This window comes from Galeopterus variegatus, unplaced genomic scaffold (genome assembly GCF_000696425.1).
Source record: "Galeopterus variegatus unplaced genomic scaffold, G_variegatus-3.0.2 Scaffold18011, whole genome shotgun sequence".
Classification (NCBI taxonomy): domain Eukaryota; kingdom Metazoa; phylum Chordata; class Mammalia; order Dermoptera; family Cynocephalidae; genus Galeopterus; species Galeopterus variegatus.
In genome coordinates, this window is record NW_007744122.1 from 1,734 (window position 1) to 17,363 (window position 15,630).

Sequence of the window (15,630 nt, forward strand, 5' to 3'; positions counted from 1 at the left end):
CACGTCACCCACTGCTGTGCTGGGAACCTAGCAGGGGTCGGTACTGTGCTCGTTCAGTCCTTACACCTGAGAGGCCAATGTTGGTCCCTATTCGCAGATGAGAAATCTGATGGCCCTTGGCCTGGCAGTAGCTGAGCTGAGCTTTGATCCCTGTGCTGTGTAGCTCCAAAGCCTGTGCCCTTAACCACTACACTGTAACGTCCCCAGGAGGCACTTGATTGTGTTTGTTTAACGAAGGGATGGTATTGCTCTCCAGACTGAAAACTTAAGAAATGGGTTGGCCGGTTAGCTCAGTTGGTCAGAGTACAGTGTTGATAACACCAAGTCAAGGGTTCAGATCCCCTTACTAGCCAGCCACCAAGAAAAGAAAACTTAGGAAGTCACTAGAGATGCCAGTGACACCCTTGAGGCCACCTCTGCAGTGTGAGACAGAATTCTCGGCAGTGGAATTGCAAGCTTCTGTTTCTCCTCACAGGGAATCGTGGTGGACGTGCCCTTCGCATCCTTCTTCCTAAGCCAGCTGCTTGGGCATCACCACAGCATCTTCTATAGCTCTGTGGATGAACTTCCCTCTCTGGACTCAGAGTTCTATAAAAACCTCACTTCCATTAAGGTGAGTGGAATGGCGGCTGAGCTACACCTAGCTCCAGAGTGAATTCATAGCTTACATGAAGCCCCACAGGGTTCAGCTTTACCCTATCATATGTCATGGAAGGCATTCTCCTGCCCCTTCCCTTCCTGCTGTCCCCGTAGGTGCTGCAGGGCCCCACGTCCCCTCTGACACTCCCTTTCAGAACTGATCCTCACAGCCTCCTTCCTCACGATGATGAGTGGCCTTCTCCTTTGCTTCAAGCTTGTTAACACCACCAAAGCAGCACCTCGAGGAGGGGAAGAGTTAAATTCTTCAAGAATATTGGGGCCGGTCCAGTGGCGCACTGGATAGTGCCCCGCTTGGGAAGCGCAGCGGCGCTCCCGCCCGAGAGTTCGGATCCCACATACAGACCAGTTCCCGCTCACTGGCTGAGCGAGGTGCGGGAGCAACACCGAGGGTTGCGATCCCGTTGCCGGTCCCTGTCTGGTACGGGGGCGACACTGAGGGTTGCGATCCGTTGCCGGACACGGAAAAAGACAAAAAAAAAAAAAATTCTTCAAGAATATAATGCTCCTCGGCCCCAACATTTTCTCCTCTTCTGTTGCATTAGCGCTATGACGGGGACATTGCTGACCTGGGCCTGACGCTGTCTTATGATGAGGACGTCATGGGTCAGGTAGGTCAGCCTGTCTCGCTGAGCTCTTCTTCCCTGCTTTCCATGGGTTGCCTGGGACCTGCCCTCCTCCTGATGTTGTCCTCGGAGAGAGATCCACAAACTGAGGATCTGTCTGTCTTTCTGGTCTCTCATCCCCTCCCTCTCCCCTCGCCCATCCACCTTGCCAGGAGGGAGGGCATCCCCCTGTCCTTCCCAGTCAACCTGGCCTTTTCCTGCTCACCTCTTGGAGAGCTCCCCACAGAGACCTTGCTTTGTTTATATCACATTTTAGGGTAATTCCCGATGGAAGCAGTAATTCCCCATTTATAACATTGCTTTTGGTTACCATGGCAAGGATTAGCCCTTACAAATGGAGGATTATGACTTAAAGAGGCGGACGAAGCCACCCGAGAAGTAGCTCTCATAGAATGCTGTCCTTGTTCATACTCATCATGAAGAGCAGAGCAGGAAGGAGAAACCCTTGAGATCATGGCAGCAGCAGTGTTTCCTCCCACAGCTGTTCCTTCTGGCTTTTCTGTAAAGTGTCCTCTACCCCTTCCAGTTCTGTCCCAGTGAAGGCACCTGCGTGAGGCTTTGTGTGCATAATGTGCTGAAGGCTGCTCTGGAGAAACCACGCCATGAGCCTGTTAGGGCAAATCTGGCTTCTTGGCCTTGGGCCTGTGTCACCTCAGAGAGATCACTCGGTCTCCCTGAGCCCCATTTTTCTTATTTCCTTTGCCAAATGAGAGTTTCATTTTGTTTTGTTTTGCTTTTAAAAGATGACTGGTAAGGGGTCTTAACCCTTGACTTGGTGTTGTCAGCACCACGCTCTCCCAAGTGAGCTAACCGGCCATCCCTATACAGGGATCCAAACCCGTGGCCTTGGTGTTATCAGCACCACACTCTCCCAAGTGAGCCACAGGCCGGCCCTCAAATGTGAGTTCTTCATGGGACCAGTGTCTTCAAACACCATTTGGAACCCTGTATGCCCTATCTTCCTCCTGAAAGGCCACTGAGCAGGCTGCCTATAAGGGCTTTGAGAAGCCTGTGAGAAAGAAACCTTAGTGTGATTGTGTTAACCTCAGGTTTCCCCAATTCATTACAGAACTCTTTGATCACAGAATCTAATCACAGAACTCTTTTTCTCAAAGAAAGAATGTCACAGACATGGTGTTCCCTGGAACCCTTTATGGGAAAAACCAGGCTGGGTGATTCCTAAGGACCCTCCTAGCTTTAAAATCCTCTTTTGTGTTCCTAGATATTGACAACATTGTGGCTAGGGGTCACTGTTGTTCCTTTCTACATCTTTAGAGTTATAGTGTATCAATAGAATTTCTTTTAGGATTAGGTTTAAAATTAGGTATCCTTTGATTTTTAGGTGACCCACAGAAATTTTCCTGAAGTTGAGGGGAGCAGTTGATTTTATAGAGTTTTCAAATAAATCCTTAATCACATTTTGAGCCTTCCTCAAAAATAATGAAACTTCTAACAAAAAATTCAGCTACAACATAAACATAAAGATGAAAATGAAAACCACCTCTAATGCCAGTGCCTGGAGGGTGCCACTGTTACTGTGTTGCCTGTGTCCTTCCAGACTTGATCCTGGGCATGAATATAATTTTTTTTCCAGAAATGATGCTGTACCATGCATGCTGTTATATAATTGGCTTTTTTTCACCTTTCAATAAAAATATTTTTTTAATAGCTGCACAGTATTCCAGGCTATGGATATACCAACCATTCATTTAACCACCCTGCTGTGTGCTTAAATGCTAACATGTTCCCTTCCGTGACATCCTGGAGCCTTAATACAAATGTTTGAGCAGGATCCAATGAGAAGAAACCTTTCATATTGATCACATAGGGTCTGCTTGTTGATGTTTCAGCCTTGACTTTTTGTGAAAACACATACCATCTTAATTCCATCATTAGAATGAATGTTTGAGTCAGGCTCTTTCATCTTCAAGAAGCTTTATTTCCACATTAGAATTCTCTCTAGTAATTACTTCCCATCTTCTCCCCCAGCTTGTTTGCCATGAACTGATTCCCGGAGGGAAGACCATTCCTGTTACAAATGAAAATAAGTGAGTATAGCGATTAGATTTTTAAGGTCACCACTTGAAAAGACTTCATTCTGGCTCTCTGGGCTTACTTTGAGAATTTATTAAGATAGATTGAAGTAGAAAGAGGCCATAAATATCATAATGGAATTTACTGGTTACAGTTCATAGGCCAAAATTATATTAAATTCCATTTGCAAAATAAGAATTGACAATTTATTTTTTGCAGTAGCACTTCTAAGGTCAGAGGCACCCAGGCCGTGGTGATCTTAAGAATTTAATGACAGCTCTAGACATAGACAGATGGATTCTGAGCTGTTCAGGCACATTGTCCTGAACCAAGAGGGCATGGAGGCAGAAAGACATCTTGGAGGGGCAGATCATTGTGGAATGATAGCGTGTGGCAATTGTATAAAACACTGTGCTTGAGAAGACACAGTGATGAATTCAAATACAGCAGACAGAGGTATTTAGACATGGAGAATCGGAGGAGACTCTGAGGCCCAGCAGCTATTGTCACAGATAATAGACTTTTAGGAATGTATCCTAAGTGTCGACCTTTCTGGTCCCTAGAAGAAAAGCACTCAAAGCACTGTCTCCACCTAATCCTATTCTCACCTAATTAAAGCAGTAGACCCTGGCATGTGGAGTAGGCCCTGTTGTCAGTCTGTCAATCTTCTGCCGCCAGGCTCAGCTGAGCATTTGAACTGTTAATCTGAGCATTGGTCTCTTCAGTGACAAGTGAGGGCTCAGTCCCACCTGAAGAGTCATTTGAATCAGATGCATGTTACAGTCCAGTTTTCCTGAGCATCATGTTCCTCTCAGATCAGGTGGTTTGATCAGTCTGCATGCTTGGGGAGTTTTTTATTTAGACTGTCAGAACAGTCAGAAGAACAGACCCAGTTTTCATCATGATTGAAATTACCAGCTTTGCCCCTTGGCCATGGGGCATTAGTTTGAACAAAGCGTAGGTTGGGAGGGGCTGCCTGGGGGAGTAGAGAGGACCCAGGCTTGGGCATCAGATAGTAGGGGTGAGTCCTGATCCTGCGCAACACGCAACCTCTGACCATTCCTTCAGAGGGTTGCACGGGAGGTAATGTGTGTAAAGTACCTTCCAGGATACTGGACTCACAGGAGGGGCTTAATAAATGACAGCAGTGGTGATCACCATCATCAGATACGTGACATGTCACATAAATGCCACAACTCCCCGACAGGCCATGTTTTGCCAGGCGTTGTGGCATGGGGATGATGGTAGTAGGTCATTCATTCTTCCCAGCACATACTCTGGCTGCAGCATATAGCAGAAGAGGAGGTAGGCCCATGTGGGCCGTGCTGCAGTGAGACTCATGTCCTGCCTGGAAACCTCCTCTGTGGAAACTTATTTCAGAAACTCTTACATCTTCTTAGAAAAGTCTCAGTGTGAGTGTAAGGGTATTCAGTTCTGCAGACTCACTTACAAGGCCTGGCAATACTGGTCCCCCCTCTTTAGGGATGATGGTTGATATTGCACTTACTGGGTGTTGCTGTTTCCCATTCTCTCTTTCTCTCCCCTCCCCGCTCTCTAAAATGGAATAAGTAATCTGTTTCAAAGAATACATGAAAAGAGTAGCAATAATAGAAAATTCATATTTAAATGTATTGATGTACAGGTTTGCTGCTGGATAATTTTTTTAAATAGGGATATTTTTAAAGTCAGAAACTTAGTGCTGAGCATTGTGGGGTAAAACAGATTTACTTGGACTGTACTAATTTGGAATTTGTGAGAGTTGTACTTGGGCTGGGTTCAAGTTTTTTAATCTCTAAGTAAGTGGTTTACTAAGAAATCAGTGATGCTAGCCAAGCCCATAGGATGTATTCACCCTATTCAAAAGGGATGTATTATACAGTTGTAGGTGAGATCATTGTGTTCATAAAAGCAGACCCAGAAGACCTTCTGCTTGAAACCATTGTTACTCACTCTGACTTTCCAGTTGAACCTACAGGTGACCCAACTGTATTTGTTACAAACATCCTGCAGGTCTGCCTTTTCATGGCTTTAGACTCTTGGTCCAGATTAGCAAGGTTTTGGTTGAAGTTTCACCATGAAACAAATTTTCTCTACTTTAAAGCTTATTGGAGGACTGAATTGTATCTTAACTTATGTTCAGAGGGATGAGATTAAATAAAAGTCCAAAAAGAACCCTTTGTAAGAAGGGCCCTCTTCTTATCTGTAGAATATCTCACTTTGATTCTCAGCACAGTTGGGGGTTATCCTGTGGTATGACCGTGTGTTTTGGGGAAGAGCAAAGAGGTAATGCCCTTGAACACTTAACGCATCCATAGTGGCACAGGATGAGCAGTTCAGGGGCGCTGTTATAATCATTGTCATCACTGTTCTGGTGAAATGCTCTGGTCCTATTTTTTGCGTTTTTTGTAAAATGGTTCAGAAATGACTAGCCTCATCTTTCAGCCCATTGGTAACAACCTGCCCTGTCCTGTTAATTTCCATTGTTTTCTCTTCCTTGCTGGCAACAGAATTAGCTACATCCATCTGATGGCACATTTTCGAATGCACACTCAAATCAAAAATCAGACAGCTGCCCTCATTAGCGGATTTCGTTCCATTATCAAACCCGAGTGGATCCGAATGTTCTCAACCCCTGAGCTGCAGCGTCTCATCTCTGGTGACAATGCTGAGATTGATCTGGAAGATTTAAAGTAAGGGGCAGGCAAGGGGGGAAAGGGTGAAATTTTTAGGCCTTCTGGAAAGTGAGATGCTCCCTTCACGGGGTGCCTTTTGGAGGGTTGTTTCCGGAGCCCATCTCTAAATGTCCTCCTCCTCCCTGATCACTGGTTGAACTCCCCTGGAGTCAGAGTTCAACTACTTGCTTCCTAGAGACTGACAGTGGAAGCAGGTCTTGAGGCCTGCAGGGTTCTCTGAAGCTCTAGGTGTTATGGGATCCTGGATCTTGTGTCAACTTCTGCTTGGGAAAAGCAAGACCATCTTTCAAAATCTCTGCCCATTTAGCTTTCAAGGAGATGGGATTATTAAGGCATGAACTTCTGGCTTTAAGAGAAGTTAGTAGTGTTAACCAAGCTTGTCTGTTGGTTGTGCACCTTGTCTAATTTGCCATGGCCACCTGTGTCCATAAGTGCCCATCAGAGTAGTATGTTGCTGAGCCCGTTGTCTGGATTGTTTGCAGGAAGCACACAGTGTACTACGGTGGTTTCCATGGAAGTCATAGAGTCATTATCTGGCTCTGGGACATTCTGGCCTCTGACTTCACGCCCGATGAGAGAGCCATGTTTCTGAAGGTATTTTACTTATTACCTGTGCATGCATTCATGGGTTCATAGATACTATCTTAAACCTAGAAGACCAGTTGATGTAATAATTTACACTGGAATAAATGAAATTATCCAGTGTATCCTCCTTCCCATAGGTAGGCCTCCCACATAGGCCAAGCAGTAGCCAGAGAGGGGCTTGAGGGGTGAAGCTGAGCTGCTGGGTGCCCCTGGCTGCAGGGACAAGACCTTTGCACTGGCGGGCGTGCCTGTTGGGTGTGGCACTCTGTCCTCCTCTTTGCTCTTGCTGGCCTTGCTGACATCTGTTTTCTTTCTTTCCTTTCATTATAGAAGTAAGCGATGTTTGTTACCTTACCTTAATAAAATGCAAACAAGCAAAATTTTAACTAATCTATATCCTACAATGTAGAATTTTAAACAATCTACATTTCTACTCACCAGGGACTACCTCCATGTACCCTTTTTCTCATTAGTGTAAAACATGCATGTACAACACACACAGTGTCCCAATAAAACACACATGATTGATTAGGCTGATGTCGATGTATATTTTTGCAAATTGAGTGGCTGACATTAACCAGCTCCCCTGTTCTGTTAACCATGAAGTTGTGAATGTTCAAAATGTTCCCCCTGATGTAACTACATTGTTTTCTGTTCCTGAAATCAGCAAAGTGTAAGTATTTTATAGGACACTAGATGACACATACACTTGTCTATGTGTGTGTGATATATGTGTGTACTGTTATAAAGATGGAATCACATCATTTTACCACCTGCTTTTCTACTTGACAATATAGGATGAACATCTTGCCATACTCTGGGGGCGTTTGAGTTTCTTGAACCATCTCACATGACCTCCATTGTTGAGGCAACGTAGACAGTATCACCACCAATTGAAATGGCAGCTGGTTTTCTTTCTGCTTGGTTGGTCATTCTAAGGATAGTTCACTCCTATTGAGACGGCCTTAACTCTAGTCCAGCAGATACACAAGCACTCTAGTCATCCCCACCGGTCTCGAGGAGGACAGAATTCTAGAGGTTGATCCTGAGGAGAATTGGTTTCATTTTCCCAGCAGTGCCTCTTGCAGGCAGAGCAGTCTCTGCTAACTGTAAAACCATGCATCCCTGCCTCTCCTAGAAAGAGAGGAAAGCCAGGGTCTCATAACCACATGCCCATGTGCACAGTGGGCATGTTTGTGCCTTTGGATAGCCTGTTGTCAAAACTGCACTTCCTTGTCGAGTGCCTTCCCTTTTCTGTGACTGCAGACAGATTCCAGAGCCAGGTGGAGGAAATGTAACTCTTGCACAGAAGTGATGTGACTGTGCTGCTTTTAGATGTAATGATAGCAGAGCTTTCAGAGGCTTCCATGCCCTCCGTTTTTCGTCCTGTTGCAGGAGGGTGAAAGCTCCCCTCCCTCCTTTGACCAGCCCCAATTTGCAGTGGGCAGCAGGTCTGAGCCAGCCTGGATTGATATGCAGACACTTCTGTGTCTGTCTGCTCATCCTTAAAACAGGTCTAACCACAGTCCCGACACACAGCATGCTGAAGTGTTTGGTGAGGTTGTGTTCACTGAACACTCGGCCCAGTGTGGAGAGACAGTCATTCTCTCTGTGTGTGAGCTTCTGCTGCTGCTGCTGCTGCTGCTGCTGTGCTGTTTATAAATGGAACATGTTAGAATAAGAATATTATCTTGTCAGTGCTTTTTTTTTTTTTTGTCTTTTGTCTTTTTCCGTGTCCGGCAACGGATCGCAACCCTCAGTGTTGCCCCCGTACCGGACCGGGGACCGGCAACGGGATTGCAACCCTCGGTGTTGCTCCCGCGCCTCGCTCAGCCAGTGAGCGGGAACCGGTCTGTATGTGGGATCCGAACCCTCGGGCGGGAGCGCCGCCGCGCTTCCCAAGCGGCGCACTTATCCAGTGCGCCACTGGGCCGGCCCTTGTCAGTGCTTTTTTAAAAACTTATTTTGAAGCATGACATACAAAAACTGTCTTGGGGTGGTCTCAGGAATATCACAATCATTTATATCATTGTTTAAATGGGAATATTTTATTTTAATACTCAAACTCTCAACTTACCACTGAATTTTGGAGCATAGCTTGGTGTTGTAAGTAGCAGATCCCTATATCCCCTAGAGAAGAGAGAGCATTTTTGGTCACTGTTGGATTAAAGAAAATGGTTTCTTAGGAATTTTCTGTGCAGGTTTATCATTGGATATCTAGGTTGATGTCCAGGCATGAGCTAGCACACTTAGGGAAATAACACAGGTGCTGCTGTTTGGAGAATGCCAGGAATTCCCGGGATGTAGCAGGAAAGTGTGGCTGGCTGCCCACAGGCCCCACGAGGGCTGCGCAGTACCTTGCTGGCTCCAGAGGCCTGATTTTTGTCAGCATGCTGAGAGCAGATCAGTTTCCTGGAGAGGGGCCCACAGGAGCCCAGCTCACAGAGGCCACTCTGTAAACCAGCCCTGGTGCTCAGGAGGGCATGCCTGAGCGGGACACCAGGTGCAATGCCAGGCAAGTGCGGTCAGTGGTGGGTGCTATACCAGGGCTCCCTGTGCCTGGCTCTGGGCCTCAGCTCTGGGCACAGCCTGTCCCCCTACACCACACTTAGCGTGCACCACCAGCTTCTGCCTTGCTCTCTCCAGTGCTCTCATTGCACAGTCTCTCTCTAAGGAAGGGTGTCAGTCATCACTCTGTTCCTGCTGACCACGTGGCAGTCCTCTGGAGACCTGTCTCGGGCATCACACCAGTGCCTGCTTGGGAGTTTGTGTTGTTTCTAAACTCTTCAGTCACGCTCTCCCACAAACCACTAGTCATGTCTGTTGGGTATGGAATTCATGTGTTTTTGTCCCAGTGAACAACACCCTTGAGAGAGATGTGACATGTCCCAGTTCGTGGGCCAGGAACCTCTGTCTGTCGCCACCTGCTGCTGGTTAAACAGCAGTTAGTGATGTAGTGACCAAGAAATGACCAAGAAAGCTAGTGTTCCCGATGGCAGTGAGAGCCTGCTCTGTGCGCTCTGACCCGCCTTGTGTTGCAGTTTGTGACCAGCTGCTCCAGGCCGCCGCTCCTGGGATTCGCCTACCTCAAGCCTCCTTTCTCCATCCGCTGTGTCGAAGTGTCAGATGATCAGGTAAGAGCTGGCTTTGGGTTCCTTGACTTCCCTCTTAGTGGTCATCTGCTGTGCCCACTGTCTCAGCAAGGCAGGCAGGCAGCGGGCTCCTCAGAGCCAGCTGATGGGGCTTCCACAGTTCTCATGTCAGGAGAGGCTTTCCTCAGGTAAGAGTACCTGGTGGGGGGTGAGGGCATGCTGTTTTTAGCAGCTGCTGGTCTGGCCAGGTCTCCAGACCTTAGAGGCAGCATGGGAGAGGGTGAGAACAGGGCTCAGGGAGTGGACAGATGCAGGTGGAGTTCTGGCTCCTCCCAGGCTGGCCATGCGCAGCTTGGCAAGCTGCTTCATTTCCTCATCTGCTAAAAGAGAACGAATGCCACAGGGGTTATCATGCTCTGTGTATGGCGAGGCTGACCATAGAGGGTGCTGAGATAAGTGTGCCACCCCCATAAACACCCAATGGCCTCTCATGGTGCCCCAGTGTGAGCTCCTGATCCCTCTTCGTATAGGACACTAGGCGATCCTCAGCTCCACACATAGGGAAAGTTGACTCAAGTTACCGTCTGTCTTAGGCAAGGTTAGGGGGGAATGTTAGGCTGCATTCAGAAGTGTTTTGGTACCTAAAATAGTTTTACATTATTCTGTTCTGAAAATTGGTTAAGCGACAGTTAGCTTTTAGCCAGATGGCCCCATTTCCATGAGCTTACTTGGCATGGGATTCCCCCGCGCAGGCCCTGAGGAGCAGCAGTTGCTTCCTGTACTCATGCCCTTCAGGCCAGTAGTCCCGAGTCTGCAGCTGACCTCAGGCAGCGGTGCATGCACTCATAGGGCAGCTCCCCCACTCTGCCTGGTGCCCAGGCCTCCAGGCAGGTACCTCCCTACCCAAGGCTGTGTTGTGTGCTTGTAGGACACTGGTGACACCCTGGGCAGTGTCCTCCGGGGCTTCTTCACCATCCGCAAGCGGGAGCCCGGCGGCCGTCTGCCCACCTCCTCCACCTGCTTCAACCTGCTGAAGCTGCCCAACTACAGCAAGAAGAGCGTCCTCCGTGAGAAGCTACGCTATGCCATCAGCATGAACACGGGCTTCGAGCTTTCCTAGCTCCTGCGCCCAACCCACCCACCTGCCCTTGTGGACTCCAGACCTTCAGCTCCTGAGAGCGTGACCAACATGCCAGGTGACATCAGCCCCCAGACCCTCTTTATAGCCATGAGACTCCCCTGTGGCCTCAGGAACTTTAGAAGCACGTGATAACACTACACAGCATTCTCCAGGTGATACTAAGGGGAAGGGGGTATTGAAAATAAACCACCGGATTCTGCCCACATTGGTCCTTTTTCCTGGTGATTGCAGGGGGGCTTCTTTTTTATAGTTTGGCCTTTTTGTGAGTCTGTCTTCCCTTAACCCTCTGAGTGAGCTGTGTTTGAACAAGTCCCAGGAGCTCTGAGAGTCCAGAATGGTTCTCATGACATGGGTCTGAGCACATGAAGCCTACTACACGCGAGATCCTCTCCTTCTGTTTCCGAAAACCCTTTACTCAGGTAAGGCCTTGCCAAGCCTCTATGCACCCAACAAAGTCTCTGCCTCCATCCTGTCCACAGCCGCCTCTTCCCAGACAGCCAGGCCCTTCTGCTGCCCAGAGAAGCCAAGGTATCTGCTGGGGAGGCTGTGGAGCACTGGAAGTTCAGGGCACTGCTCCCACCTTGATGCCACGTTTCCACACTGCTGCCCTCCCCCACTTCTGAGTCCTCAGCAGGCCGAGCCGCCAAGGAGCTTCCACTGGCTGGTTCCATCCTATGCATTCACAGCAGCGTCCTGGTTTGGGAGAAAAAACCACCGGCCTTTAAGAGCAGCTCCATTTCCAGGATGCACTAGCTGTTACCCAAAGCCTGCCAGTTCCCAAGGATGCAGCTGCCTCTGTTCCTGCTTGTCTGCCCCGCTTGTTGTTATCTAATGAAGAAACAAACACTGACCTACGGTACTTGTTCCATCTGGGCAGTGGCTTTGCTCCATAGACTGCAAAATTCCAAGAAACTTGGGCCTTGCTGCCTGGCCTTCTTCAGCACAGGGAACCCAGGAGCCCTTTGCACTGACAACGATTCATGAGGCTGAGGAAACTCACACACCCTCTGGGCTGGTTTTCTTTTTTTTTTTCTTTTTTCACTTTATTTTCCAACCCAGTGTGCTCCTCTGCCCTCATTCTTTACCTTGTCATGAGAACTTTATTCTATTTTTTTTTTTTTTCTCATGCCCTAGAACTTTACTCTAGATCAGGGGATGAAGCAAAGGCCCTCTCCCACCTCTTTGTGCTCCTTCCACATCCCCACTACCTAGACTGAAGGCAGGAGTGCTGGGCCCTTCTCTGCTCTGTGGTGCCAGCTTAGGGCTCACGTCTCTTCGGAGCAGCAGAACCCCTTCCAGCAAGAACTGACATGTTGGCAGCAGAGCGGGCAAGGCCTGTCTCCACATTGGAGCCTTGTGTCCTGCCCGGGACAGAGCCCCTGGGCTTCTGGAGAACAGAATGTGTGCTTCACTTTGATGGAAAGATGGCAAGGAATTTAAATACAGGAATTTATTATTATTATTATTTAAGATTGTTTAGTAAATTCTGATTCTATGGACTTGCCACTTTCTTTAAAACTTGATTCCTTTGAAGATTTCTTCTGAATGTGTGTACACTGAGAAGGTTCGTACATATGTGTTGGGGCCTAGTAACTATCCACCTGCATAGAAAAGATTGATCCCATCTTGATTTTTATTACCTGAGAATCAGAGCTAGTGGGGGATTAGGGAGAGAGTGGTTTATAAGCACCAATATCAACTTTACCCGTTTATTTTTTGATGAGGAGGTGTAGTTTGTAATTTCATTTAAATTCTTTTCAACAGTTGGAAATATTGCACTATCTAAAACACTGACTGTACTTTTATAGCTGGTGTTCATTGACACCTTAATGGCTCTTGATGGCTCTAAAAAGTTATGGGCTTTTTTGTTTTCGTAGATAACTTACGGATTAAGACATGAGCAAAGGCTTTATTAAATTTGTACTTAAGCACATGATGACTTGTTCTGCCTTTTGTGTGTGTGTCTGTGTGTGGCTGGTAGGGGAATCTAAACCCTTGACCTCGGTGTTATTAACATGACACTCTGACCAACTGAGCTAACCAGCCAGTCCTTGTTCTGTTTTTTATCAAGCCATGTGCCTTAGTCCAAGATCAGGTGTGTGGGGCTTGAGGAGCGTACGGGGTTCCCTCGGTGGAAGGAAGATAGAAAGGGTGAGATGACAGACACTCTAGAATCACTAGCCAGGGCTCACGGTTGTTGGCGGCTCCTCACATTTGCTTCCAGTTTTGTTTTAAGAAGTAGCACATTTCAGATAAGCACCCTCTGTGGTCCTGTCCCTCTCACCTGCTTCCCAGAGGCATTAGTCACCCTGGACTGGCTATGTATCTTTGCAGTCCATGTTTTACACGGTAACTTACAGAAGTGATAAATGTTTGTTGAAAAGAATCCAGATAATTTGGAAGTGTATGAAATGAAATTTTACAGCTACATCTGGGTATGTGCAGCTTTTACAGCTCCATCTGGGTATGTGTGATCCTACCAAGGATCGTACTTGCTGTCTTTCTCACAGCGCACATAGCCCTTCTCGTTCTGCTAAACCAGCTGACATTTCCCTCAGCAGGGAAGCCTCAGCACAGGGAACCCTTCTCAAACCTGCTGGTTTTCCCGAGTCCACCTCGGGAGGGTTTTCCCTTCATCTGCGGCAGCTCCAGCACTTCAGTGAGTTCTCACTGTTTCCCCTGGCCTAGGAACACCTGAGGATCAGAACAGGACCTTGGCCTTTTGAAATCTAATCAGAAAAGAAGTCTTGAGAGGCTGATGGCCATTTTCCATCAATCGAATGCCTCGGTACCCAAGAGGAATCCGTGCACTCTGGCTATTTCACACTGAGTATCCATACCAACAGAGGAAAAAAATACTGCAACCCCCCAAAATACATTGGTAGCCTCCAGTGTAACACACACCTGCCTAAAATGTTATTCTGTGACATTTCACTTTTACTTACAAGTTACCACCACAAAGAGAAAGTTTGTCTTTATAACTAGGAAAAATAAGGGTTTTTTTTTTTTATTATCATTAAAATAGAAATGCAATTTTAATATGTTGGCAGAACTTGCAAGTACCTAGGACTGTATAGGCAGAACAGTTTGAAAAACACCAGTCTCCACTGTCTCTGACACCAGCAAAGCCATGAACCTATCTTTCTCCTGCTTATGCAGCAGATACTGCACTACTGAAGTGTGCAATGGGGACGGACAGGTGGGTCATCTCTCAGCGTGGTTACCATGTAAATCCAGGGTTCCCTCGGGTCTGACTTTTCTTCTGGAAACCTTAAATTAGTGTAAGTGGCTGATGAACTGTGGAAAGTGGCCCATTTGGTGCACTTTTCTAAAAAGCAGAGTGCGGGCCCTGGAATTGTGCAGGTGTGTGTGCAAACCCTGTCCCACAACTTCCCGCCTCAATCCTGTAGAGTCCACGTCTGTGTGTCCACTTCCTTGTCTGGACAATGGTAGTCTTGATGCCTCCTTTGGGAGTGCTGAGAATTAAATGAAGTAATATTAAAAATGTATGTAGCTCAGTTCCTCGCACCAAGTAAGCATCTAAATATTAGTCCTCTTCCTACATTTTCTCACCTTTCACTCTAAGAAAATAGGGCTACCCACGACCCCGTGATCAGGCTTTGATCAAACTGCCAGAGACAATCACAATAGGATGACAAGAAATTATGTGGAGAATGGTCATCTGCGACCTCTCTGGAATTTACACAGGATGGGAGAGAAGGCACAGTCCCGCCTCTGCACTGCCTCTGGGGTTTCATCTGAGCAGATGTATGCCAAGAGCACTTAAGCCAGAAGGATACGGGCTGGTGTTTGCAGGCATGTGTCGCCATGTCATATACATACTCGGTGTCAGACTGTGATGTGGAAGAGGCTGCACCGAGGCCCAGGCTGGATCCACAGTCCTCTCCAGCCTCTGGAGCGTGGGGTCCGAATGCAGTTGTTTCCTTGTCACAATCATCACACAGCTGACATTTGTTAAGAGCGTATGCTTAACAGATTAGGGCGGATTCCAGAGCCCACACTGAGAATTTATGGATCACACTAGGGCCTAGAGAGAGACTTCGGAGCATCCTGCGGCTGGGTTCTTGTACCAGCTCTGCCACCTGTGAGCTGGGAGTCCGGGACAAGCCCCCTTGCTTCTCAGAGCTGGGGTTTCCCCTTCCGTGAAAAAGGGATAGCAGCACCCACCATGTGAACAGCGGGAAAACGGCCTGAAAACCCCAGTCTATGCCATCTGTGGACAGTCGGTGACTCATGACTATTAGAACAGTCACTATTTTCTTCCAGGGACCGAATTGACATCCTCTCCAGAGTTATCTTTGTTTTTCAAACTCCTTGCTAGGTGTCCACAGATACTCTCAGAGCATCCTGAGGAGCTTCTACTGGGCTTCTCTCTCAGCCCCAGGTTTGCGGGCTTCCTCTGTGCCTGAGCTCCCAACACACTGGGGCTTCATCACCCCCACATGGACACTGGCAGCCGCCATTTCCTTTGTGCTCTTCTTACCCCCTGACTATCTGGGTGGTTCCTGAGCCATAGGGAGACTCAAAGGCTTGGGCAGGTTGGCATGGGGTCTGTGTCAGTTTAAAGACCTTCCATCAAGGGAGCCAGACTCCAACAGTCCACCCATGATGACAGAGGAAACCCCTCTGAAGACGTGCCCTGTGTCTCACCCCAGAGAAGCCTGCAGAGGAAGCCGGAAGCAGAAACCCCACTGCCGACGGTTTCTACTTGGCTGTGCCAGGCTCTGGAACTGCATCTGCCCTAGATACATCTGTGGCATTCCCATCAGGTTGCCTCCTCC

The 15,630-nt window shown here is 47.7% G+C and overlaps 1 protein-coding gene across 1 annotated transcript; it reads left to right on the top strand.

Annotated features, from left to right (window-relative positions):
• Positions 1-432: 432 nt before the first annotated feature.
• LOC103582819 (ubiquitin-protein ligase E3B-like) lies at positions 433-11,312 on the top strand (the record flags this gene model as incomplete). Its single annotated transcript, XM_008564307.1, has 7 exons — positions 433-613; positions 1,203-1,268; positions 3,273-3,331; positions 5,825-6,007; positions 6,493-6,604; positions 9,637-9,729; positions 10,616-11,312. Coding segments are annotated over 7 exons (886 nt in total), but the record flags the coding sequence as incomplete, so codon positions are not given.
• Between the last annotated feature and the right edge of the window lie 4,318 nt (positions 11,313-15,630).